Source organism: Sesamum indicum, linkage group LG3 (genome assembly GCF_026168435.1).
Source record: "Sesamum indicum cultivar Baizhima isolate 11 linkage group LG3, ASM2616843v1, whole genome shotgun sequence".
Lineage (NCBI taxonomy): Eukaryota > Viridiplantae > Streptophyta > Magnoliopsida > Lamiales > Pedaliaceae > Sesamum > Sesamum indicum.
Window position 1 is genome coordinate 5,126,134 of NC_142659.1, and position 26,051 is coordinate 5,152,184.

At 32.7% G+C, this 26,051-nt stretch overlaps 3 protein-coding genes across 3 annotated transcripts; 2 read left to right on the forward strand and 1 right to left on the reverse strand.

Annotated features, from left to right (window-relative positions):
* The first annotated feature begins 7,501 nt into the window (after nt 1–7,501).
* LOC105157255 (NAD(P)-binding Rossmann-fold superfamily protein) lies at nt 7,502–10,633 on the forward strand. Its single transcript, XM_011073620.3, has 8 exons — nt 7,502–7,918; nt 8,389–8,620; nt 8,721–8,800; nt 9,258–9,411; nt 9,578–9,656; nt 9,903–9,990; nt 10,077–10,123; nt 10,293–10,633. The coding sequence occupies exons 1-8, from the start codon at nt 7,708–7,710 to the stop codon at nt 10,500–10,502; spliced, it is 1,101 nt and encodes a 366-aa protein (XP_011071922.2). The 5' UTR covers nt 7,502–7,707; the 3' UTR covers nt 10,503–10,633.
* LOC105157254 (kinetochore protein) lies at nt 10,631–14,407 on the reverse strand. The gene is made up of 8 exons (XM_011073619.3): nt 14,045–14,407; nt 13,760–13,825; nt 12,700–12,846; nt 12,236–12,349; nt 12,056–12,145; nt 11,843–11,965; nt 11,454–11,674; nt 10,631–10,971 (listed from the first exon to the last, which is right to left on the reverse strand). The coding sequence occupies exons 1-8, from the start codon at nt 14,211–14,213 to the stop codon at nt 10,960–10,962; spliced, it is 942 nt and encodes a 313-aa protein (XP_011071921.1). The 5' UTR covers nt 14,214–14,407; the 3' UTR covers nt 10,631–10,959.
* Nucleotides 14,408–21,228: 6,821 nt separating this feature from the next.
* LOC105157256 (uncharacterized) lies at nt 21,229–25,701 on the forward strand. Its single transcript, XM_011073621.3, has 2 exons — nt 21,229–24,452; nt 24,789–25,701. Exons 1-2 carry the CDS (start codon nt 21,644–21,646, stop codon nt 25,292–25,294), a joined length of 3,315 nt encoding a protein of 1,104 aa, XP_011071923.2. The 5' UTR covers nt 21,229–21,643; the 3' UTR covers nt 25,295–25,701.
* The last annotated feature ends 350 nt before the right edge of the window (nt 25,702–26,051 follow it).

The window sequence follows — 26,051 nt, forward strand, 5'->3', positions numbered from 1 at the left end:
GCATAACTAGATCTAAGAGGTATTTTGCTCTGTTTCTAATAACACAGTGGGGTAAATTAGTATTATTTTTCACAAGGGGGTAAATTGTTTATTTTACTTAATACATGGGGTAAATTACAATTTTTTCCCTTTTTAATAAGAGTTCTTTTCCATTTTTCTCCTTTAGAAAAAATAAATATTTATTTTCTGTATAATTAGGTTCATTCGACCAAAAAAAATAAATAATAGTCAATCAGTAATTTTATATCTATTAATAATGACAATTACGGTAAATTATAACTAGCTCTCCTAAAATTTGACATAATTACAAATTCCTCTTCATTGTTTAAGAATTACAAAATGCCCCTTGATTTTAATGATCGTCCAACGATTAGTCCAATTAGTTAACCTCTGTTAGTTTACATCTATTTTTTAGTGAATTGCTCAAAATACCTTTGTGTGATTATAAATTATAATTTTACTTTTCAAAATTTTTTGAAGTTTTTCTACATATTAAATGGACATTGTTTAAGAATTTTTTTAATTGAAACAAAACAAAATAAGGGCAAAACAAAGAATTGCAAGTCTCCATTCAAGGGTACATAATTTCATTTAACGCCAACTGGGTATTGACAACTGACAAATTTTTAAATAAGGAGATGATATTTGTAATTATGTCAAATCTTATAGACATATAAACTTGTTGTAATTTACCTTTATAATTAGATAACAATAATTGTGATATTTTATGTTGGTGAATTATAAATATAGATATACGTTTTATTTAATTTTATGATTGTAATATTATGATATTAGTTCATCTGAAAATCAATTGAATAACGAGGTACGAAAATACACACTATGTTTGTTTTCATTTTCAAGTTATTTTCGAAACAAGTCAAAATATACCCAATGTTTGCCATCATTCAAAAACACCTTATTTAGGTGTTTTTAACTGTTTTAACAAAAATACATGCATATATATATACATACACATATACATAAATATATATAAAAAATACATGATTTGACAATAAATAGTAATTTTTGTCTCCCAAAACACAACATTAAACATATAATACTTATTTTAAATTATATCCAAAAATAAATCCAAACATACATACTATCTCTAACACACACTTATTTATCTTTATTTTTCTCTCTCTATCTACATAAAATACAACAAAACATTCAGAAAACGAATCCAAATATTATGACAATGTTTTGCAAAAATGAATAGAATAATAAAGGACTTGGCCCGTGAGTTTTCTTTCTCATGGCCCTTTATATAAAACTTGGACTTAGCCATATTAATTATTTTCGTTAAGGCCCATTTACTTTTGATATGATTTATACGAATAAAAGAATAAATCGAGATTAAATGTAGGGTAAATTACAATAATTTTTTCTAAAGGTTTGACATATTACGAATACCTCTTTATTATTTGAAAAATTATCAATACCCCTTGATTTTAACGGTCGTCTAACAATTAATTCAATCCATTAGTTTCAATTAGGTTTTTATCTATTTATGTGGTGAACTGATCAAAATGGCCTTGTGGACTAAGAATTATAATTTTATTTTATTTTTTTAAAAAAAAATCTTATGGACTGAGTGGATAATTTTTTAAAAAAAAATTTCAAATATTATCATCCACCCCGTCTAATTATTTTAATATTTTTTTTAAGAAAAATACAATAATGGCAAAATTCAGAATTTCATACATCCATCTAAAAATTACATAAATTTATCAAACATCAGGAAGTATCTGTAATTTTTCAAACAATAAAAAAAATATTCATAACAAGAAAATTTTATCTTCATATAATTTTTCAAGATTTGTTGAAGTAGGTAAGAAAACATGTCCGATTAGATGAGAACACATGCACAAACATGATCATCTTTGTAATAAAATGTTGGGTAAAAGGGTGGTATGTCCTCCATCTAGCACAACCCTAGGCTACTAATATAAATCTTGTTAGTATCTACTTTGCTGTACAATTCTATATTTCTAGGGCACTCAATCTTAATTTGTTTTTGTATTAAAGAATTTGCACTTTTTGGTTTGGTAAGATCATACAAATATGGAAGATGAAGACAACAAACCTTTTCTTCCTACCTTAAAAGAAGTAATATATATCTCAATTTCAAACTTTGCTGCTAATGGCTGTCCAAATTCAAAGTCCCACTTGCCCCTTTTGGGATAATTGCTAGGGTTTATAACTTGGACATGCATAGACCATATGGTATATGTTATTCATTTAATTTTTAGTCTATATAAATAATTCTTGTTATGCAATTTATTCAAAGATTTGTTTAATTACGGAATAGACGCTGTCATAGCCAAAACATATAAGTCATATATAATTAAATCAGGGTAAATTACATTTTGTTATTCGAACTGTACCCCTTTTCATATTTTGCCATTGACACTCTCTTGTGTGTTAGTTTACTATCTCAATTTTGCGAAATTTGCACTTTGTCATATATCACCGTCTTTTTGTTGATTGTTCTGCTGAAAAAAACATCACATTTTGTGCATACATGAAAAATACGACATCACATAATCCTTAAATATCATGTGTGCACAACATGCAGTGGCTTTTCAACAAAAATCTTGGTTGGTAACTAGTTACAAATGACAAAGTGCAAAATTTAGTAAACTTGAAATGGTAAATTGACACAAAAAAAAAATTTAGATGCCAAAGCGTAAAAACAGTCATAGTTCATGTGGCAAAATGTAACCCATAAATCAATTGCGTGTATTCATAAATACATATTATGTACTTTATCACTCTTTTTTAAATTATATATGAAACATGTGCATACATTTATTAAGTATAATATACTCGTCATGTAATTAATTTGAACTTAATCAGGCTCGATGCAGGCTGAATTTCGTCGGGTTGATCAAAGATCAATATATATGATACAAAACCCTAAATTTAATTAAATCATTAATGCATGTTTGGTTGGTGAAAAAAGTAGTTAACCCTAACTAATTAACTACATTCTTGATTAATGTCCGAACCCACAACATAATCTAGCCACTTAAGACTTCAAAATGCCTAATAATTTTGCACCCTCCATTAATCATGCTATCTTTCTTACCACATCAATTTTCCAGCCACAATTATTTTAAAGTTTCAACAAGATTTCCGTGATTGGCTCTTGCCATAATCACACACACACACACACATGTGTGTGTGTGTGTGTGGTGGGTGGGGGATGTCGCCCCACGGATGGTATGTAGCACGTGAGGCTAGCACTAATTGAAATGATTTTAGTTTTAGGGTTTTCTCTATGTATAGTGTGAGCATCAAGATTGTGTGGTTTGGTCTAGTGATGATAGTGTATCTTTTTGACATGGATGTTGGAGGGCAAGACACTGTAGGAGAGTGTGATTGGTGGGAAATAATGTTAATTTTTTGTCGGGGATTGATGTCATCAGTTTAATTTTGAACTTTAATTGTGTTGGATTAATGCATTAATTCAGGTTGGAAACGTAATTAGTGTAATTAATTGGACAGCCAATGATAAATGAATAAATTAAATCCATAAGTTACCTACTAATTAATTAGGTCCATCTATTTTGATAGTTGACGTGGGGTCCCTCCGATAATTGAAAAATTATCAAAACGTCCTTTAAAAAATAAAGAATAATTAAATATTCTAAAACTATGTATTTTTATTTGGGATTGAATTACATCAGATATGTAGGATCGGACCGAGTCGACCTAACCTAATAATGTCATGGCATAATCCAGCACATCTAATCTCTCCTACATCGACGCGACAACGGCTACTGATGAATTACGTCACTTTGATGTGACTGACCCAAATGATCATATTTATAAACACCCCTCAACCTCAAATGACAAAGTAAGTGATTCAAACCGCATTTAGTGTACGAAGTTTTATCCTCGTATCAATGTCCACTAATTAGGTATCACAGAATTATAATTGAGGCCTATTCAGTGTATTCTTAATTATACTCGTGTGTGTGTATATATATATATAGGATCAAAAAAGTTAAAATTCAAAATAATGTACAACTTGAAGTACAAATATTACAACCTTAAAAACGTACACGGAGTTGAGCAGTTGAAGGGCAATAGTTGTTGCTAAATGAATGGTTTTGGAGTAATAATTGGATTCTGTTGGTCCTAAATCGAATGATTATTTATTGATCATTTCTTCAACAATAAATTGCTATTAGACTTCTGTACAGACGTGTGCAATGAAATCATACTGAAAGATCGCTTTATTTTAAAATTTAAATTTATTAGAGAAAAAACAGTGATAATTTAATTTCAAATGAATATAATTAACATAATATTCAATAATTAATAATAACTTTAATAAAAAAAAAACTAACATAACAACTAATTTAATTTGATTATTTTTTTTAAAATCTCAAAGCCAAATAAAAAATTAACATAATAAATATTGTCTAAGAAATTAAATTTTTCGACTTTCATTATTCCATTCTATAGTCCTTGTGACATTTACTTGTCGGAAAATATCGCATGTCGTTAATTTTTTTTATACATTTATTTTTTATCACAATCAAAAGAATTCTGAATTCAATTAATTCAAAAATTAATTAAATCAAGTGGATTAAATTTGAGACAAAACACTAAAAAATTAATTAAATCAAGTCCTTTTTTTTTTTTTTTTAAATGTGTGTGTAATCTAATATCATTAATTTCCATGTGATTGATGATGGGATCTGTAATTAAGCATATTAATTAGTGGGCTATAATTGAAGCTTAAAAGTTAATCTAATATTATTGTCAAAAAGTGAGTGGGGGAGTAGTGGTTGATAGAGATGAATGGTCGGAGGTACGAGCTTTTTTGAAATTTGACATAATTATAAATATTATATTATTGTTTGAAAAATTATCAATACTCCCTGATTTTAACAGTTGTTCAACATTTAGCCCAATCCGTTAATCTGCATTAGGTTTTCATCGATTTTTCATGGTGAACTAGTCGGAATGGCCTTATAGATTATAAAATATATTTTTTTAATTTTTTTTAAGAAAATACGGACAATGTAGACAATTTTTTATATTTTTTCAAAATTTTCCATTCAATGCTGTCAAATGTTTTTTTATTTTTTGGAAATGAAAATAACAAGAACAAAGCTGACAATTTTAGACCTACATCAAAGGATTACATAAATTTATCAGACATTATAAAGTAATGATGTTTTTCAAATAATGAGAGAGTATTCGTAATTATGATAAATTTTAGAAAAAATTTATTGTAATTTACAACAATGAATTATAGAAAACATTTCATTTGAATTTTGTAGAGGAAAAGGAAAAGAATAGAAAAAAAAAGAAAAGAAAAGTGAAAATGGAAAAGGAAGAAGGTGGTGACATGTGAAATTACAAGAATGACAAGTGTTGGTAAATGTAATAACATAGTGATGAAAGATGTGTAGTAAATGGGGAACTAATGGGTCCAACCTGCATTACCCCTACTTGAGGAGTCAACCTCAATGTTCTTCAACCACCCCTCCCCCCCCCCCCCCCCCCCTTTTTTTAATAAAAAAATATTAATAATTTTAATTAATTAATATATTATTACAATATTCAGTACGCAATACATCAATATTTTCAAATCAGATAATAAATTCAAAATAAATAAATAAAAACACACATTAGAGAAAAAAATTGACATTTTACCATGACAATTTTAACGGTAGTAAATATTAGTGATCACGGTCATACAACCGTTGTTGGTCTTGATTTTTGTAAGTGTGTTTAAAACATTCGAGCCATAAAAAGAAAACATTTGTTATGTTTTTTTACATTAATAAAAGTAATTTTTCAGTACGATTATTATTAAAAATAGACTAAATAAATATATGGAGAAATCAACGTGAATGTTGTTTTCCAATCATTTTTTCTAAAGTTTTGAATAAAAAAATATTTTTATTTTTGAGAAAAAACAAAAGTGTCTCAAAAGTGTTAATGGGGTGTGTTTTTTTTCTTGCACGCACGCAATAAAATCACTTTTGTCCATTAGAAGCTATTATTTCTATCCACATTAATCATACCACTTTATTCAAAAATTCTATTTCAAATTTGATCTTTAGTTGATTATGTCCATTTAATCCAAAAACATTTTCGTTATTTAATTATTATTATTACATCTTTATAATTAAGTGCTTATAATATTGTAACAAATTTGAGTTTAAATTGTTCATCTCTCTTTTGTTTGATTTACAATCTTGTCCTAATAGATTCATTTTAAGTATATCTAAAATTCGGGTAAATTACGATAGAAATCCCAAAAGTTTATTATAATTATTAATACCTTCTTATTATTTAAAAAAATTATAAATACCCATTGAAATTAACGGTAATCTAACAAATACCCCTTACATAAGCTGCTACGAGAGAGTATTTGTTATACGATCATTAATTTTATAAGGGTATTTATAATATTTTAAATAACGAGAAGGTATTTATAATTACGATAAACCTTAAAAAAGGATGTCTTAATTTACCCTTAAAAACTTTTGTGATTTCATTTTCATGGTTTCTTGAGTCCACAAAATTAATAATTTCACAAGTGCCCATTAACTTTTATTGCCTGTTTTTTTTTTTATTTTTTTCTCAAGAACATATTTGACTTAAGGGCCAAAAACAATTATGGGGTTGATGAAGATGAGCACGTGTGAGAGGTGTGTGTCCGAACCCACTCCCTCTGTGCTTTTATCATAACATTTTTGTCAATTTGGAGACAATTTCATTAACCACTTGAGTAAAAGTAAGAACAAGGATAAAAAAGTTGTAATGGGAGACCACATTAATTTTGCCTCTTTTTTCAACTTAGTTTGGCTTTCAAGTCACTAAAAGTGTATATATATATATACATGAGTTTTGATAAAAGTGTGAGGAAACTAAATAAAAGAAATCATAATGATATATATTTGAAATATATCCATCTTTTTTTGTGATTATTCAAATGAACAAATTCTCTATGTTTTTTTATCACTTATTTAATAAATTTATCGTCGTTAAATTTTCAAATAATATAGATTAATTGACAGTTTAAGGGAGTCTTCTTTTTTTCTAATGCATAGACTTAAGTTCGAAAACAAAATCTGCCGTATGAAATCTTGAGCTCAAACCATTGAGTTATTATCCCTATGGGTACGAGTCATTTTTAAAAAGGAAGGAACACAAAAGGGATGTGTTTCTTTCCTAATGAGAGTGGATATATACATATAAACATAGTAAAACAACACTAACAACACATGTGAATTGTCAATTCTGGCCCTGCACCACTAATCTTGGAGTTGGAACACAAAATCATCTGGAACAGTAAAATGTGCCCTGAAACAACAATCTCAACAGCCCACCACAAGAAGAAAGTCACCTAATATGGGGAGACAACAATTATTATCAGTAGAAAAAATGGCCAACAACAGTGGACTTTCACAATTACATGCCCTCAAGAATCATCAAATTTGGACCACCTTAAACTTTGATGCCATCTACAAATTCCTCTCCCTAAGCACCAAATTGGTTGGGATAACCTAAAAAGTTCTTTGCCATAACCAAGAGTTGTAATATTTGGCCCCGAAACTTATGTCACACGTTTACGGTTTTTCCGTGTGAACGAAAGGAAACACAGATTACGGTCAGAAATACGTAAAAAAGATCGGTCCATGACGTGGTAGGAGTGCATGGAAAACCTCAAAGTTGATGTCTCTTATATATACTTGGTTTTCCACCTGTGTTACAATCTTTTATTTTAAGGTTGTAAGTGTTAGCCCCCTCATGAAGGCAACTTTGAAGTACTTGACAGGAATTGCTGGCCCAAGTGGCTATGGCTCAAAGACAACTGCCGATGAAGTTGCTCAGGATTGCTTGTCTTCTATGCCAACATCTCACCAGCTCACTGCAATTGTCACTGGTTAGTCATGACTCTCATGTCTTTATCTGGATAAATGAAGATGCAATGAGCAATTTCTTTAGTATCTTTGAATAGAAAAGCATGACTCCGAAGCAAGTTTTTCAGACAGTTTACAAGGTGGTCTGAGTTTTTGTCATTCTTTCCAAGAATTTCTGTGCTGAACGGCCAGTGCTCTAGAGACAGCATTAGTTTTGTGTTTTAAGGAAAAGGGCTCAAGAAAAATTGGTTCTGATTCTTGTTTCTGCATTGAAATCCCATGATGCAAGAGCTTCATCACCTCCAAGCTTTTCTTGATCTTTAGCTGATGTTAGTTAGATCACTTCTTTCTTAACAGTACTAGTTATTTCATCCTTAAAAGTGGTGATGAGATGATCAATTCTTGTAGAATACACTAACACACACATGAATCAACTACCGTATTTTTTACATGAAACATCATTAAAATTTTCGGTTCTTGTTTGCACGAAAAGGCGCAACATCAGGCATCGGTGCTGAGACAGCAAGAGTGCTGGCCAAGAGGGGTGTGAGAGTAGTAATTCCAGCAAGGAATTTGAGGAAGGCAGAAAAGGTGAAGGAGAGTATACAAAGGGAGAGTCCAGAAGCCGAAATAATCATCTTGGAGATAGATTTGAGCTCATTTGCTTCAATCCAGAGATGTTGTTCTGAGTTCTTGTCTTTAGGACTACCTCTTCATATCCTCATGTATGCATTTTCTCTGTCTTTCTCTTTGTTGTTTTACTTTTCTGCTGTCTTTAATGTCTGAAACTGATGGAAAATACCAAAATTCCTACATCATGTGCAGAAACAATGCCGGCAAATACTCACAGAAGTTGGAATTTTCTGAGGACAAAATTGAGCTAACTTTTGCCACTAATTACTTAGGTATTTTTTCTCCTCCTCTTCTCTTAACTTTGAGTTTCTTAGTTTAATCAAGAACCACACTGAAATGTCTTTTTCTATTTTTTTTTCACCTCTCAGCATATGAATTGACATTAGTCCATGATCAAGAGTTGAAGCCATTTTGAATACGCTTTATTTTCTTCTGATATTATACTTCTCGACCATCGAACGTTGAACTTTAGAAGTTACTCATAGTTTGAATAACAACACAAACACAATGCTCTTAGTTTTTTTATCTCATTAACAGTTTTAGAATCATATCTTTCTGATAAGGGGTGTCGGCGTAATTGTTCAAATAGTAAATAATATTTTTTTTGTAAATTGGCAATGATTTAGGGGGTACTATGTAATTACCCCTAGTTACGATGTCCAATTTGAACTGTGTAAGAAAATGAAAAAGTGAAAGGGAACTGACACTTTTACTCTTGCCTTTTTTAAGGTCATTTTCTGTTAACAGAGATGCTGTTAGGGAAAATGGTGGAGACAGCATCACAATCCTGCATCCAAGGGAGAATAGTGAATGTCTCTTCTGTGATCCACAATTGGGTAGACAGAAAACACTTTTGTTTCAGCAAATTGCTCAGTCCAAAAAGGTAAAGAAAACATTGTCTTTACAGACAGCTGATGTCCTGAAAAACAAGAACCATGAAGCTGCTGAGGACTCAGTGTTTTTTCTTTTGCATATACTTTATGATTATTCCTTTGTTGCTCCTTCAACTTCATATTCTGGTTAAGTATGTGTAGTTCTCTTGCATGCAGTTACAACGGTACCCGCGCATATGCTCAATCAAAGCTAGCCAACATATTGCACGCCAAGGAACTAGCAAGACAGCTTAAGGTAAATTTTCTAGTCATCAATAGCACAGCCGTCTAGTAGTTAAGTTTTTAATACCCTACTTGAATGTTACAAGCTCGAATCTGATTGAAAACGTAGAGCTTCCTACTCTTTGTAGGTGTATTATGGAATAACAGTGACCTAATTATAATTCCGAATGCTTCATGTAGTTGAAGCAAGGGTTAGGAAAAGCAGCAATACAGACAAAATCTTAGTCTGACCATGATGTTCTTGTGGGAATCTAAACAGGCAAGAAAAGCAAATGTAACAATCAATGCTGTGCATCCAGGGATTGTGAAGACTGGGATTATCAGGGATTACAGAGGATTTATCACAGGCATGCATTGTCTTTTACAAGCCACTTTTGTTGAAGTTTTTGCTTTTGCAACTTACTAACATATCGCTTTATTTGAAAACTTTTAGATTCTTTATATTTTATGGCATCCAAGTTGCTCAAGTCAACATCACAGGTTTGTCCATGCATCCTTGTTTTCTTCCTTTTAGTTCAAGATTCCTTTTGACATATCTAAAGCTGCCTTCACCAATTGCAAACAATGTTAACTATCGATTGTTTCCAACCTTTTCTTGAAATTACAAAGACCTTTGTATTCTTACAGATTTATGTTTTGCTATCTGCAGGGAGCAGCAACAACATGTTACGTTGCATTAAGCCCACAGACCGCTGGGCTTAGTGGCAAATACTTTGCAGACTGCAACGAGAGTCGCTGCTCAGCACTGGCAAATGAAGAAGCTGAAGCTCGGAAACTATGGAAGCAAACACGTGCTTTGATACACAGGCGATTCCTTGTTCCAGTAGGCCAAAATGTTAAGGGCTCTTCCACAAATTAGACATAGGTATAGGCATGTAAATAATACACCAGTGTATCCAAGGCACAGAGGACAATCACACAAGTAGTCTACTCTTAGCCTTAGGTAAATTCTAAATTCATGGCAATAAGGAATCTGTCGCTGCACAATAATCCAAATTCTAGCTACACTTTATTCTAATTTACGTGGGGTATTAGTACACTCGAGCAAACATCAGTACAATATATAAAGAGAAAATCAGAAAAATCAACTTAATTACATCAATTGAGTAAAGGCTAACATAGTCCTTTGACAGTTCAAGACAAGTTACAACATACTACATCAGAGCTCTATAGCACACTAATGGGGCCTCTGTGATGGTGCATTACTTAAGTCATTCGCTACTGCAGTAATTCTGTAAACGAGCTGGGCCACCTCAAATGCTTAAACAAAACTGATGGTAGAATGAGCAGGTCGGGAGATGTGATTGAGATCACTTTCAATTCTTACCCTGCAAAGATTTGATGTTCCACTCAGAAATGTTGTATGACAAATAAGCTCATAATACGTGCACTGCAGGTCTATGAATTTGCACAAATGTAATTAGTCTGAGTTAACCTAATAAATTTCAGTTGTAACCATATCACACACAAGCATCTAATGATATTCGGCCATGCGAGGCAAGAAGGATGCAGGCCACATGTTCATGACTGTTTTTTCATTTAGTAGTAACTTTAGAAGCTACTTTATCCTTTTACTATTTATCTACCATAGCAGCAGGATATGAAAACATGAGAACCAGAAAGAAACATGATCATCAATCTGAAATTCATAGTACATACCACAACTAACATATACTTGGCATATTAAAACAACTATATTTTGCAAGTTTTGCAGTTGTGAATAATTCTTCAGTACGTAAAACATTCAAGAGAAGTCCTAGTATTTATGGAACTCATATATGAGTCAGCCGTTGATGTTCATATAAGTCACCTTCAAACGTGAGGAACGGCGAAGAGAAGAGGCAGATCCGGGCGAGTGAACTATGTGTCCTTTGCCAACTTTTCTTGACTTGCTGTTAGATTCAGAAAATTGAAGTCCCTTTTCCTTGAGCGGAGATTCGTATCTGTGATCACTTGAAACTGAAGCTACTGGAGCAGAAAGGGAAACTATTGAAGAGTCTTGATCAAGAGACGATCCATGCAGAGTAATTCCTGGATAGTCATTATATTGTTCTTAGAAACATGCCTCAGGAAAATATAGAGCTGATAAAACATTATTGACTATTCTTTCCACAATTGCAAGGGCATAACTCAACTCTTGTAGATTCTTTAACAACACAATATTAGACAGGAGATAACATGCACGATACAAGGCCATACCACGTGCCACAGCTTCTTGAAACTTCTCTCTCATGGTTCTGACAAATTTGAACAGTCCATTGGTTTTATTTAACTCATAAACCAGCTCTTTTGTGTCACTCAAATGTGGATCGCAGTTAAGCACTGAAGAGAAAATCCAGAAACATAAAGGAGAAATGATAAGTTTTTACTCGGTAAATGGAGTAAAAATTCAACCAAATGCATGTTACTTACACGTGTATTTCTCATTCTCATGGCGAATGATAAATGAGTACTCCTCATTTGGGTTCTTTGGATTAATGCTAGAGAATATGAACTTTACACCTTGAGGGAGGGACGGGAGAGTGAGTAAGAAATATCATCACAGTCAGAAAGATAAATAAAAGTTTTCAGCAAGTCCCAGAAACTACGCACCATGACCACATTCAATGCGGAAACCAAGGACCTTGTTATACCATGAAATAGCCTCTTCTATTTGCTCCCTGTGTTCTTTGTTCTGATTACACTTGTCTTTACAAGCAGTCAATGCTGTTTTCCAGAAAAGAAAGAAGGTATGGAATCAGCTCAAAATAAGGGTGTAAGTTAAAATCAAGAACATTGATTTCAAATATAAATATATAAGGAACAAACATTATTGATATACACTAGAAGCATAGATGGTATTTCGAAATGACCAAATAACTCAGAACATGAAGTATGTATGTTTCCATATCTTAATATATGCATTCTTCAGTCTCTTATTTTTCTTATCTTCTCTTGCCAATTCGAATACAGTGTCAACTTTCTGTAGTCAGCTAAACGGCCCAATTTTCAAGTATAATAGCACTCAGTAAACTGGAAGTAAACAGTTGCAGCCAGAATATTTGACAAGTATTCACCTTCAGATTGTTGAGATATTATAGCAGCATACTCATTTTTTCTTCCCCTTTGATCTTCCACAATTCCTTTTAACTCTTCAACTCTAGCTTTCATAACAGATATAGACTCCTCTATCGCCATCCTCTTTGCCTCTTTTCGAGTTTTGACTACAAATATGTAAGAAATTGAAGAAAGTTACACATGCTCAGAGAAATTAACATAAACAAAACATGTTAAATTGACAATAGAAACAATAAATAAGCAACCACTAGTGAGAGAGTTAAATGGATATTGTAGATGGTGAAATTGCGAAAAATGCCTGTTGATTCCTCAGAATGTTGGCACAATTGGAAATAATGCAGTTATCTCTTATTTCATCTGACGTTTACTGTGGTTATTATAGATTCCTCTTTTCAAGTTGATTCTACAGAATTTTCACTTTAAATTAGATTTATCTGCAGAAGTTTCCTTTTTGTACTTAATTCGACAAGATGTTCTCTGTAGTGAATTAAATTACATGGTGGTTTGCAGTGTCACATGACTCCTGTTTATTAGACAAACAATTCTTTTTTGAATGTTGAGATCCTTGACTATGAAATATAGTGTACGTATAGAGATGCCAGTGTATAATGTGAAACAGAAACACTTAAAATTGTAAGTCATTTAAAAAACATAGCACCTTAATGGCATATTAGCTGGCGGAAGACACTGAGTCTCCTGTGCCATCTAAAGAACATCGAAAAATATTATTCGTTCTTTCAACTGAGTAACTCAATACACAGGTGAAATGCAGAAACTAAGTCTACCTTGTTGAATTACTCCAATTAAGAAACGTCCAGATGTTTAGGGCCTAGTAACTCAATAACACATTTACTTGCATGAATGTTTTGGAGGTCTGAAGCAAATAACATATAAAATGTTCCTAATCACCGTTTTGCATGACAAGAATGGTAGTTTTCAACCTCATTGCAGAAAATTAAATCCAAAATGTTAATCACTATCTACAAATGCAAAAGGAAAAACAAAAAAGAAATACAATTTCCCTGAACGGAATAGCCAGAAAAAAGAATAGAGCAATACCAGCAAGAGCCTTCACTAAAGCATCCTCAGCTTCTCTTAATTCCCCTTTAAGCTTTCCCAATTTCTCTGTCGAAAGGAAAAATCACGGGATTCAAGAACTACCAAGAACCTAAAAACTTCACTAACAGTAAAAACCAAACTTTTTGGCTTTTGCTAACAGAAAAGAAAATTTAAAGAGAAGCCTTCTCGAATTAAAAGCAAAGGTAGATAATAGCCTAAACCCTAAATTTCGATTCAAAACCAAAACTTTCTTTCGGAAAACAAGAAGACCATGAAAGGTAGTACCTTGAAGCTGAATGGTACGCTGGGCTTCGGACTTTGCAAAGTCGAAACGATTCGAATATAAAGTATGCAAAGAGTCAATTCTGTGCTGCTGAATGGGAATTTCTCGCTCGCATACTAACCGCATTTCCGCCATCCGCGTCCTCATATTGCTCTTCCCTGAACCCTGCATCTGTGTCTACGTGAAAAACCACAGTGTACAAGTGTGTGAAAAGAGGATTTGGATTCAATCGAGAGAGAGAGAGAGAGAGAGAGAGAGGATGTGTTTAGCCCGCCATTTTTTTCTGATTTTTTGAATCTTTCTGAAAGCCGACATATGACCAATCTGAAATTTCAGTAAACAATTGGGGTTAAAAGGCAAATAATAACTTTTCCTATTTTAAGCTGATTTCGTGCTGCGGAAGGCTAAACACACACTTCCGAGCTCGTTTAAAAAGACAAATTATGAACAAAAGATCATCTCTAAAACATAGACATTTACAAGCATGATAACAAAAATCCAGCCAAAGTGCAAACACAATCATACAAACTCGATAAAAACTCAATCAATCATTTTATCAAACACGTTAAAAGCAAAATTTGTTCACACCTTAAAACCAAAATTTGTTCATAAAAGTTTTTCTACAAACTGTAAAAGAAATTTAAAAAAAAAAAATCACCTGTTAAAATAAGTGATACACTGACTAATAATTCTAATATACGGTGAATTTCGAATATAAACTTAATATAATATTAAATATGTACTTAAATAATATTTATAAATAAAAAATAAAAAAAATCGCGAGCTCACGAATACAAGGAATGTAGCTCGAGCTCGACTTGTGAATATATCTTGTATTTATCTGAAATCTTAGGGAAAAGTATTATTTTAGTCCGCTAAGTATGCATAATTTTAATTTTAGTCCAATAACTATGTTCATTTTTGTTTAGGTCCAGTAACTTACGAAATTGCTTACTTTTAGTCCCCTGGCATATTTTCGGACAATTTGCCCCTATGAGTGCGTATGGACTAAAACTGCCTTTCAAATGTTGCATAGGGGTAAAATAGTCCGAAAATCTACCAAAGGACTAAAAGTAAGCAATTTCGTAAGTTACTGGACCTAAACAAAAATGAACATAATTATCGGACTAAAATTAAAATTAGACATACTTAGTTGACTAAAATAATACTTTTCCCGAAATCTTATATCCAACATTATAACTAATTTAATAATATATATATTTTTAAAATTACCCGAAATCTTGTCTCCAACTTTATAACTAATTTAATTCGTATTTATCTTAAATTATTACCTGATGATTATGGCCTTTAGAAATATGATCTATTTTAAATACGCTCTCTTCATTTTTTAGATACGCTCAAAGCTATCAATTTCTATTCATTTATTAATTTTAATTTTAAATTATTTCTTCAACTATTTTCATTTATTTGTAGTAAAAATTTTAAACTTTGAGATATTTAATCTTTCTTTTATTTCAGACTAAACAATTAAAATTATCACTACTAATAAAAATATTAAAATAATTACATTTACATCACCTGACCTCTAGTTTATTTACATAAATCACCCATGTCTTTTGCATAATTATAGAAACTATCTCTAACAGCAAAAAAATAGGAGTAGTTTGTGTAATAATACTATTTTTAAGGAGCGTATTTGTAATTTTTTAAAAAGGTAAATGATGGTTTGTGTAAATAAAATTGATATTTGGTAGGTGTATGTGTAATTATCTAAAAGATAGAGATGATTTGTGTAAACAGACCATAGAACAAGGAGCGTAAATGCAATTATCCCTAAAAATTCATTCATCAAATTCGTAAAAGTTTTGCTACATATGAATAGTATGGTGAAAAGAAAAACAAATGAATTAAACATTAATTAATACATAAGAGAATTTATAATGAAAAATTCCAATGTTTTTTGGTCCTAAATGGGCAAGAATTGATACATAGTTGCAAAAAAAAATTTGATGAATGAATTTTTTTTTAAAATTTATAATATTTTAATAAGTTTTCTGAATATAACAATGTATTGTAAGAGAATTGTAGTGATATTTTGATTTTTTTTACTTGAATTTAGCTTAATTCTTTGGTAAATAAAAAAAAATAATTTACAATTCACTTAAAAAAAGAATATAATTTACATATTAGTAAGTTCTATACATTTAAATATTTTAGTTCACTTCAAAACATAAACCATTAATCAATATTGTTGTGTGTTTCTTATTGAAGATTTCTGCATTTTATTTCTGTAAGGGGCAGATTACAATAAGTTTTTATAAGGTTTTGGTATGATTACGAATAATTTTTTATTTTTTACTTTGCTATATTTTTTTTTAAAAAAAAATTAACAAATTCAGATGAGATGGGTGGAAAAAATTAAAAATTGTTAAAAAGAAAGAGTTGTCCACTTAATCCATAAAAAAAAAATTAAAAAATTTTAAAAAATAAATAAAATTATAATTCATAGTCCACAAGGGTATTTTGATCAATTCACCACAAACATTAGATAGAAACCTAACGAAAACTAATGAATTGGACTAATTGTTAGACGACCGGTTAAAATTAGAAGTGTATTGATAATTTTTCAAACAACAAATATATATTTATAATTAGGATAAATTACATTTTGCCATCCAAACTATGATTATTTTTACGCTTTGGCATCTGAACTTTTTTTTGTATCAACTTACCATTTTAACTTTACAAAATTTTGTACTTTGTTATTTATAACTGTTTTTCAACCAAGTTTTTTTTTCGAAAAAAACATCACATGCAATACACATGTGATACGTAAAGGTTAAGTGATGTGATATTTTTCACATATCTACACTACAAAAAAAGGTAGGATTTAGGATGGGTTTTGGAACGTTTCTTTTTTTTGTATTTGTATTGATGATAAATCTAGGAACGGGTTTTGGAACTGCACAGTGCAACAGATTTAGGAACGTTTAGTCTTAATTAGGAACATATTTGTAGAACTGTTTTAATAATGGTATTAGAAACAATTTTCTTAGTTTGGAACACATAATAGAAACTAGAATAGCAATTGTATTTGGAACGATTAGCCACAATTATAAACACTTGTTTGAAATGGTTGTAACAATTTTGGAAGGGTTTGTTCAATTTAAGAACACGTGTTTATAATAATTTTAGGGACAATATTTGGAACGGTTATGTATTTAATTTTGTAACATTTTATGTACCATTACTAAAATCGTTCCTAATTTTTGACTTTTATGATTTATTTATAATTTTATAATTTATTAATATTTTTAATAAATTTATACATTTCAATAAATTTTCATATATAGTTAAATTAATTTAATGAATTTTTAATTATTGTATTTATGAATTTAATTAATTAATTAAATATAAAATAACAAAATGTAATAAACATTATGAAACATGAATACTTTAAAAAAAATACTATATTAATATGAAAAAATATAAAACCTAATCTAACCCCTCTTCGTCAACAACGTCCATATCGTCCTGTTTGAGGTTGGGGGTTTTGTCAAAGGTGGTGCTGCGTTCGAGGAGGAGACCCGCATCTCCCTCATCATGGTCATCATGAGCTCGAGACGACCTATGTGGTCCTCCATTGCTGGGTTTGGGAGTGGCGATGGTGATGTGAATGTGCAGTTAGAGATGTAGGCCTTAGAACAAAGGTCGAATACTTGGACCTTGTTCTTGCAAATATCAATTTTCATTCAATTTTTTTTTATTAATATCAGCACATTCAAATTTTGACTAACGCTGATACTTATTTTTTAGACGAAAACAAACATCATGGGTGTTAAATATAATTTTTCAAACTATATAAATCTATGTGTAAGTACACTAAATTTAAAAAAAAAAAAGGAGTATAATTATTCCTAAAAAAATATATGAATTGTAATTGATATGTAACATGTTCTTTATAAAAGTATATTTTTATTAACCTTTTGTGTAATTCAAGAATGTAATAAATTGTCATGCAATTAGTGCCCAAAGCAAAGGAAAAGAAGAAAGGTTAGTAAAACATTGGAAGAAGTGAAAAACATTCCTAAAAACAATAGGTAATAATTGGTATTTATGTATGTAAGTGCAACTTAGGTAAACTACTTTTGATTGTTAATGTTTCCCAAGAAATATTTAAAATTATTGCATGTTAGTGTTTTCCCATCAACAAAGCAACAACTGCAAAGTAATTGCCCCAAACATTAAAGAGATTTCAATTGCCAAACCCTCAAGCAAAGAATTGCTTTCATTTCTCATTTTACTCATAAATAATACATTAAATTAATAGATTGAGTAAAATTAATTAATCCCCATTAGTTGACAATATTAATTGATTATTCTCACTTTTTATTTATTATAGAGCTTATATATTAGATTGAAAATATATTATTTTTGGGACTTATGAACTTTTTTTCTTAAATCCGAATACTTTTTTAGTATATAATTTAAACTATAAAAATCTAAATATGAATAATGAAAATGGCTCAATATTTAGTTTGGAATTTCTCGCTTAAAGAATTATTCGTCGTAATTTTCAACATTAAGAATTGGTTGTTAACTTGCTAAGTTTCTTGAAAAAATAATTAAATTGTCGTGAGTTCATCACTATCGTTGCAATTGTAATTTGGTTTGAAGTCGCGAATGCTTGTTGGTTTGGTTAAATTGCTTTCGGTCGAATGATTATGTGTTTAATTCTCTATACTAATATGAAGGGGCTGAATTGATGAGTAATCTATAAGTACTCCTACAAACGATTTATGATTTTAAAAGCATGCACTGATATGGGATGAACTCAGAATTCTATATGTGGCCACCACCGTAGTAACAAAGTTTTAATTTGCCCAGAAGTTGTGCTAGTTGGTTTTGTTAAAATCTTTAGTGGAATGATTGTGGGCTTAATTCTCTCTATTAATGTGATGGAATTGTGTTGATGAAAAATTTATGATTTCAAAAGTATGCACTGGTCGGCTAATGAAGTCTAATTCAGTTGGTGAAGTTGAGGTTCTATGATCTTAGAGGTCATGGGTTCGAATTCCGCCATATATGTGAGGTGTTGTCTATGCATGAACTGATGAGTGTCATGTGCTTAGATTCCTAATCTTACATCCTTGTAAGATAATTTAAGTACAAATGACATAAATTGGTTGCCCTAAAGTCACCAGAGGACACCGACATGTGCAACAACAAATTCAAATCATACTCTCACCATAGCCTGCTGTCATGCGACATCACGTGATTCCAAGATTCATTTTCCTTTTTCTTCTTTAGAAAGACAAAGATCACACAAATATATGATTATTAGGAATAATTATTAAATAATATTTTTTTTAAAATTCGATATAATTACGTGAAAAATTCCTGTAATTTAAGAAATTATTTTATAAACCCCTGAGGTTTGTATTTGTTAAAAACCACTAATTTTTTTTTATATTAGTAAAAAAATTTAATGAAAATTCATATTTACACTCGATTGCCTTTATTGATTTATTTCAAGTTAAATTAATCTTTTCTGACCAAACTACCTCATAAAAGTGAAAATATACCTTCTCATATGTAGTAATGTGCGAAGATGTATAAGGATAATTTGATACAATTTATTTGTTATTGACAATAAATTCGGTAAATGTTTACTAACAATGGGATCTATTTGTTAGACGGAAACAAACATCAGGAGTACAAGATGTAATTTCTCAAATCATTAGGAATCTACATGTAATTACACAAAATTTTAGGAGAGGAAAATATAATTATGTCATATTATTGTATTATATACTTTTATTTGATTTTGTTGGGTTATTATTATTGAGACACCAATAAGTCAAAATGGGCACTAAAATAAAAATATAAAGTGTGGTATCAGGAAAATTAATTAATTGCTTGAATAAAATAAAAATAGAATTTGGTGCATTAAATTATCTCATGAAACTGACACATGTTAAGATTGATATTAATCTTAATTACTAGTGTGATTAGTAAAAGATTAATTAGTTTAATGGTGTCATAGATCTGGATTAATTTGGAGATTATCTACAGAGATTGTATAGATTATTTAATTTTACAGAATTGGTTTAGATGTAGATCCCACTTTTATTTTTGGGTAAAATGCAATTTAGCCACTCGTGTTTTAAAAAATGTGTAAAATACCCTTTGTAAAAAATAAAACGGCAAAAAATTCCTTTGTGATTTAAAAAATATAACAAAACACCCCCTCGGATTGGAGGTGTATCACATGCGCCCTTCATGCAAGAGGGCTTAATTTTTTACAATAAATTAATTTTACGTTTTAATTTATGAACCATTAGATCTTGCTTGATATACATTTAACGGTTGAAATTTGTAAAAAATAAATTAATGGTTAGATTTCATTGAATTCAAAGGTCGAGATTTAATGCACAATTCAGTGGTTCAAATTTCATCTAATTTAAATTAATGGTCTAGATTTAATATATAAATTTTTATCATATTTTATTTATTAAATATGTTAAAAAAATTAAAAATATTGTCTCCTTCCCCTCACCCCTCACCCCCCCACCCCCACCAACGCCTCCTCACCACCGGCCTCCTCCGCGTACCTTGTCCTCCTCCTCCTTTCTCCTCCTCGAGGGCCTCCTCTGTGCGCCGCCTCTGTCTGCCTCCTCCTCTGTGCTCCTTTGCCTCCCCATCTGTGCCTGCCGCCTCCACCTCCTTCTCGTCCTCTCGCCTTCATTTTTTACTATGATCAAACAGACGTGAATCTAAATTTTTATTAAAAAATTTCAATTATAATAATAATATAATTAAAGAAATACAAAGTTTTGAATATCATCACAGACAGGCAAACAATTAGTTGAAAATGATATGGATTCAAACAAAAAAAAAAGAATTAAAATATGAATAAATTACGATGGGGCTCTTTTTAAGTTTGCATAATTATAAATATTTTTTTAATATTTTAAAAAATTATAAATATTTTCCTGAAATTAACTGTCATCTAACAAATATCCTTACAAAGAAGTATTTGATATACGATCGTTAATTTTAAAATGATATATGTAATTTTTTTAAATAATAAAAAATATTTATAATTATGATAAATTAAAAAAAAAAAGACTGTTGTTATTTTATCTTAAAATATTCTATGTGATGAACACATAAAAGGTAATAAAATCAAAGTAAAAAAGGTTTACAGCATGTAAAGGTCACATGAAAAGTTATGAAAGTCTCTCCATTCTCAGCAAAACAACATTAAAAAAAATGCAACTGCAAAGTCACCATCTCTCTCTGCCCACACACAACACCATCTCCATCTCCATCTCCCTTCCCACCAACCCCATGGAATTCCCATTTCTCTCTCTCTCTATATATATATGTATGTATTAACACGCACATATACGCATGTGTGTGTGTGCACAGACAAAGATAATGGGCAGGGGTAGCTGTTCCTTGGATCCGGAGATTCTGGCTATTTGGCGTGACTATTTTATACATACCCTTCATTTAAAATTCATTAGCCCACAAACCCATGATTTGGTTTTCCTTCCAAGATTGCCTCATGCTCAATTCCTTTCTCTCTTTGCCTGTTGATCGACATTGGAGTTTGTAGCATTCAGTTTTCTGTAATGCCTGTTCATCCATGCTCCTTGTTCTTTTTCTTCTTCTTTCTTTTCCAGGTCGCCTTCTCCCTCAATCCACAGGGCCAAGCTCTTCTCTCCTGGAAGATAAGCAGCCTGAGTGGATCACTTGATTCATTGAGCAATTGGAATCCCGCCGACGAGAAACCGTGCCGGTGGTTTGGTGTCTCCTGCAACTTCAAGAATGAAGTTGTGGAGCTGAACTTGAGGTACATTGATTTACATGGGAGTTTTCCTTCTAACTTCAGTTCATTGGAGTCTCTGAACAAGCTTGTCTTGTCGGGGATTAATCTCACAGGCCCGATACCTGAGATAATTGGAAATCTTCAGGAGCTGAGGCTCCTGGATTTGAGTGACAATGGACTGAGTGGTGAAATCCCAAGTTGGATTTGTCGCCTGAAGAAGCTCGAACGCCTTTCTCTTAACACGAACAGGCTGGTAGGATCGATCCCCGATGAAATCGGAAACCTGACAGGGCTTGTGGAGCTGACAATCTTTGATAATCAACTCAGTGGTGGAATTCCAGGCAGTATTGGCAATCTTAATAGATTGCAAGTGATTAGAGCTGGTGGCAACAAGAATCTTGCAGGTCCTCTTCCTCAAGAAATCGGGAACTGCACTAGTTTAGTGTTGTTAGGCCTGGCGGAGACGAGCATTTCGGGTTTCCTTCCACCTTCCCTCGGCCTGTTGAAGAATCTCCAAACTCTGGCTGTTTATACTTCCCTTATATCCGGCCAGATCCCACCGGAACTTGGCGACTGCACCGCCCTGAGGAACATTTATCTGTATGAAAACTCTTTAACTGGTTCGATCCCAGCCCAGCTAGGAAACCTTCGGAATCTCCAAAGCCTCCTCCTCTGGCAAAATAATTTGGTGGGCACTATTCCTCCTGAGCTTGGAAACTGTCAACAATTGCTGATTATCGACGCGTCCATGAATTCTTTAACTGGCAGCATTCCTGAATCATTCGGGAACCTGAGCCTGTTGCAAGAGCTGCAGCTGAGTATGAACCAAATTTCAGGAATGATTCCGAAACAAATCGGGAATTGCAAGGCTCTATCTCATATTGAGCTTGACAATAATCAAATGACAGGCAACATTCCTTCAGAGTTGGGGAACCTGACAAATTTAACTCTGTTATTTCTGTGGCAAAACCGCCTCGAGGGTAATATTCCACCATTTTTATCTTCTTGTCGTAATCTGGAGGCTGTTGATCTGTCACAAAATGCATTGACAGGACCGATTCCGAGCGGTATTTTCAACTTGCAGAATCTGAACAAGCTTTTGCTGCTGGCGAACAATCTTTCTGGTTCTATACCCCCTGAAATTGGGAACTGTTCGTCGCTGATTCGATTCCGGGCTAACAATAATAAGCTGACAGGGAATGTGCCTCCAGATATTGGGAGGTTGAAGAATCTGAATTTTTTGGATCTTGGATCCAACCGGCTATCCGGGATTATACCGAGTGAGATTTCAGGATGCCAAAATCTCACTTTTCTTGACCTCCACTCAAATTCGATATCTGGCAACTTGCCAGGCAATCTGAATCAGCTTGTTACTCTCCAGTTTCTTGATGTTTCTGATAATCTCATAGAAGGTACTTTGGGTTCAAGCCTTGGCTCATTGAGTTCACTCACAAAGCTTATTCTTGGAAAGAACAGGTTCTCCGGTTTGATCCCGAGCCAACTTGGCTCATGCTCCAGGCTTCAGTTACTTGATTTAAGCAACAATGAGCTTGAAGGCCAGATTCCAGGGAGTCTGGGAAGGATTCCGGCATTGGAAATTTCTCTGAATTTGAGCTGGAATAAACTTTCCGGTGGAATTCCTGAGGAGTTCACGGCCTTGAACAGGCTGGGAGTCTTGGACATTTCTTACAACCAACTGTCTGGGGACCTTCATTGTTTAGCCGACCTCCAAAACCTTGTAGTCCTCAATGTTTCCCACAACAACTTTTCAGGACACGTGCCCGACACACCATTCTTCACCAAGCTGCCACTTAGTGTCCTATCTGGCAACCCTGAGCTCTGCTTTTCCGGTAACGGATGCTCTGCTGACAAAGGCAGTACCACCAGGCACAGCAAGGCGGCAAGGATTGCAATGGTGGTGTTACTTTGTATGGCATGCGTGCTGCTTATGACAGCACTCTATATTATCCTTGGAGCACAAATCCAAGACCGTAGGACCAATGATATGGACAACGAGGAAGAGGAGTTAGGCGGCCCATGGGACATCACCGTGTATCAGAAACTCGACTTATCCATTATCGATGTTGCCAAGTGCTTAACCGATGTAAATGTGATTGGACACGGTCAATCAGGCATGGTGTACCGAGCAATAATCCCGTCCGGATCAACCATCGCTGTAAAAAGATTCCGTGCATCGGATAAGCACTCTGCGTCCGCATTTTCGTCTGAGATAATGACACTAGCCCGCATACGACACCGCAACATTGTTAGGCTATTGGGATGGGCTACTAATAGGAAGACGAAGTTGTTGTTCTATGACTACTTGCCTAATGGTACACTAGGTTCATTGTTACACGAGGGATGTGGTGAAAGAGTGGAGTGGGAGATTTGGTTTAAGATAGCGTTAGGCATTGCCGAGGGCTTAGCCTACTTGCACCATGATTGCGTGCCACCCATCCTCCACCGTGACGTCAAGACACACAACATACTCTTGGGGAACAGATATGAACCATGTTTAGCAGACTTTGGGCTTGCAAGGTTTCTTGAAGATGAAACTGGTTCGTTTTCAGCATATCCCCAATTTGCTGGATCATATGGATACTTTGCTCCTGGTAATTTCTCTCTTTACTATACATTTTGTCTTCATTTTTTTCTCAATATAATTTGGAATATTTCTGCTATAAACATGATTAGTGAAAGGGGGATCCACATTTCCTGGAAGTTGGTGCAGTGTAGTTGGAAACTTCAAGTGATGTTTCTTGTACTTAGGATTTGTATGTTATGTTTGACAAGAGTTGGGGTCTTATTCATGTGAAGTCATGTGATTGCTTCTACTTTATCCTAACAAGTTTTCTCTTCACCTGTCTCAATCCAACACTGACAGTTTGCTGGTTTTTCTTTCTAATCATAGTACCTCTAATAATCTTGTTCTTTTTGTTCTTCCGTAGAATATGCATCCATGCTAAAAATTACCGAAAAGAGTGATGTGTACAGCTATGGGATCGTCTTGCTAGAGATCATAACAGGGAAGAAGCCGGTCGACCCCTCGTTCCCTGACGGCCAACACATAATTCAGTGGGCACGAGATCATCTGAAGAGCAAAAAGAACCCTGTCGATATCATTGATCAGAAACTCCAAGGCCATCCAGATACACAAGTACAAGAAATGCTCCAAGCCCTCGGAATAGCCCTCCTCTGCACCAGCAACCGGCCAGAGGACCGTCCCACGATGAAAGATGTGGTGGCCTTATTGAAAGAAATCAGGCACGAGTCGGTTGGCGGAGGGGATCCAACTCATAAGTCCATGACTAAATCTTTGACAAGTGCTTCTGAAGTTTCGTCATTTTCTTCATCATCGATAACTCCAGCCCAACTGTTGCTTCTCCAACGGTCGTCTAACTGCTCCCTCGCTTACTCCTCTTCCTCCACAAGCCACAATACAAGGCATCAATAACTGTAGATTTGTTATTTAGGATTAGGACAACAGTTAGTCAACCAACATTGTAAAAGATTAGGACGTCAGCAATTTGATTAGAAGCTATTATAAGAGATTTTTCGCCTCACAACTTACATCGTTAGACTTTATTATAAGTACATTTTCAAATTGAAATTTGAAAAAAAAATTCTATATATTATAGACTAATCCCTTGGAATTTTCAATTAAGTTCATTTAGATAAATTGATTGTAATAATTTTCAATATGAAGTTGATAGGTGGAAAAAGTCACTTTCCATGGTTTCAAGAACCAAGGAGCATGCAAAGGATGTCTTGATGGGGCATGTGCTTCTTTTCTTCTTATTCTCTAAATTCAATGTACTTTTCGAGGATGATTTTTCTCTCTCCTTTGAGATGACATACAGTGATTGACATTTATACAGTAAATCGTGGTGTGACATCTGGGGACTAGCAATAGTCACTGTTTAATATCTTTGATGGTTAGATGCATTTAAGAAGCTGCAATGTACTATGGATAGTCCCATTAAATTCTAATTTTTCATGCATAATAAAAACTGTATAATTTAATTAATACTTTAAGAAATATAAAAATTTGCATTGTCTATATATGATGGAGGGTATCAAATGTGATACTTTAATATATAGAGGTTGATATTTAAATTATTCACTGATTACTTATTTTATATTTTAAATTTATATTACTTATAACAATTTCTTTTTTTTAAGAAAACACAAACCTCCCATGCCTTGGCACA

What these genes read in the sequence shown, in the direction of transcription:
- LOC105157255 (XM_011073620.3), top strand. Translation starts at nt 7,708, where the DNA reads ATGTCTCTTATATATACTTGGTTTTCCACCTGTGTTACAATCTTTTAT. An exon ending in AAATTGCTCAGTCCAAAAAG is followed by an intron (nt 9,412 to 9,577) that starts GTAAAGAAAACA and finishes TCTTGCATGCAG; the next exon opens with TTACAACGGTACCCGCGCAT. An exon ending in AACTAGCAAGACAGCTTAAG is followed by an intron (nt 9,657 to 9,902) that starts GTAAATTTTCTA and finishes GAATCTAAACAG; the next exon opens with GCAAGAAAAGCAAATGTAAC.
- LOC105157254 (XM_011073619.3), bottom strand. Translation starts at nt 14,213, where the DNA reads ATGCAGGGTTCAGGGAAGAGCAATATGAGGACGCGGATGGCGGAAATG. An exon ending in TTTAGTGAAGGCTCTTGCTG is followed by an intron (nt 12,847 to 13,759) that starts GTATTGCTCTAT and finishes ACATATTTGTAG; the next exon opens with TCAAAACTCGAAAAGAGGCA. An exon ending in AATATCTCAACAATCTGAAG is followed by an intron (nt 12,350 to 12,699) that starts GTGAATACTTGT and finishes TCTGGAAAACAG; the next exon opens with CATTGACTGCTTGTAAAGAC.
- LOC105157256 (XM_011073621.3), top strand. Translation starts at nt 21,644, where the DNA reads ATGCCTGTTCATCCATGCTCCTTGTTCTTTTTCTTCTTCTTTCTTTTC. An exon ending in ATATGGATACTTTGCTCCTG is followed by an intron (nt 24,453 to 24,788) that starts GTAATTTCTCTC and finishes GTTCTTCCGTAG; the next exon opens with AATATGCATCCATGCTAAAA.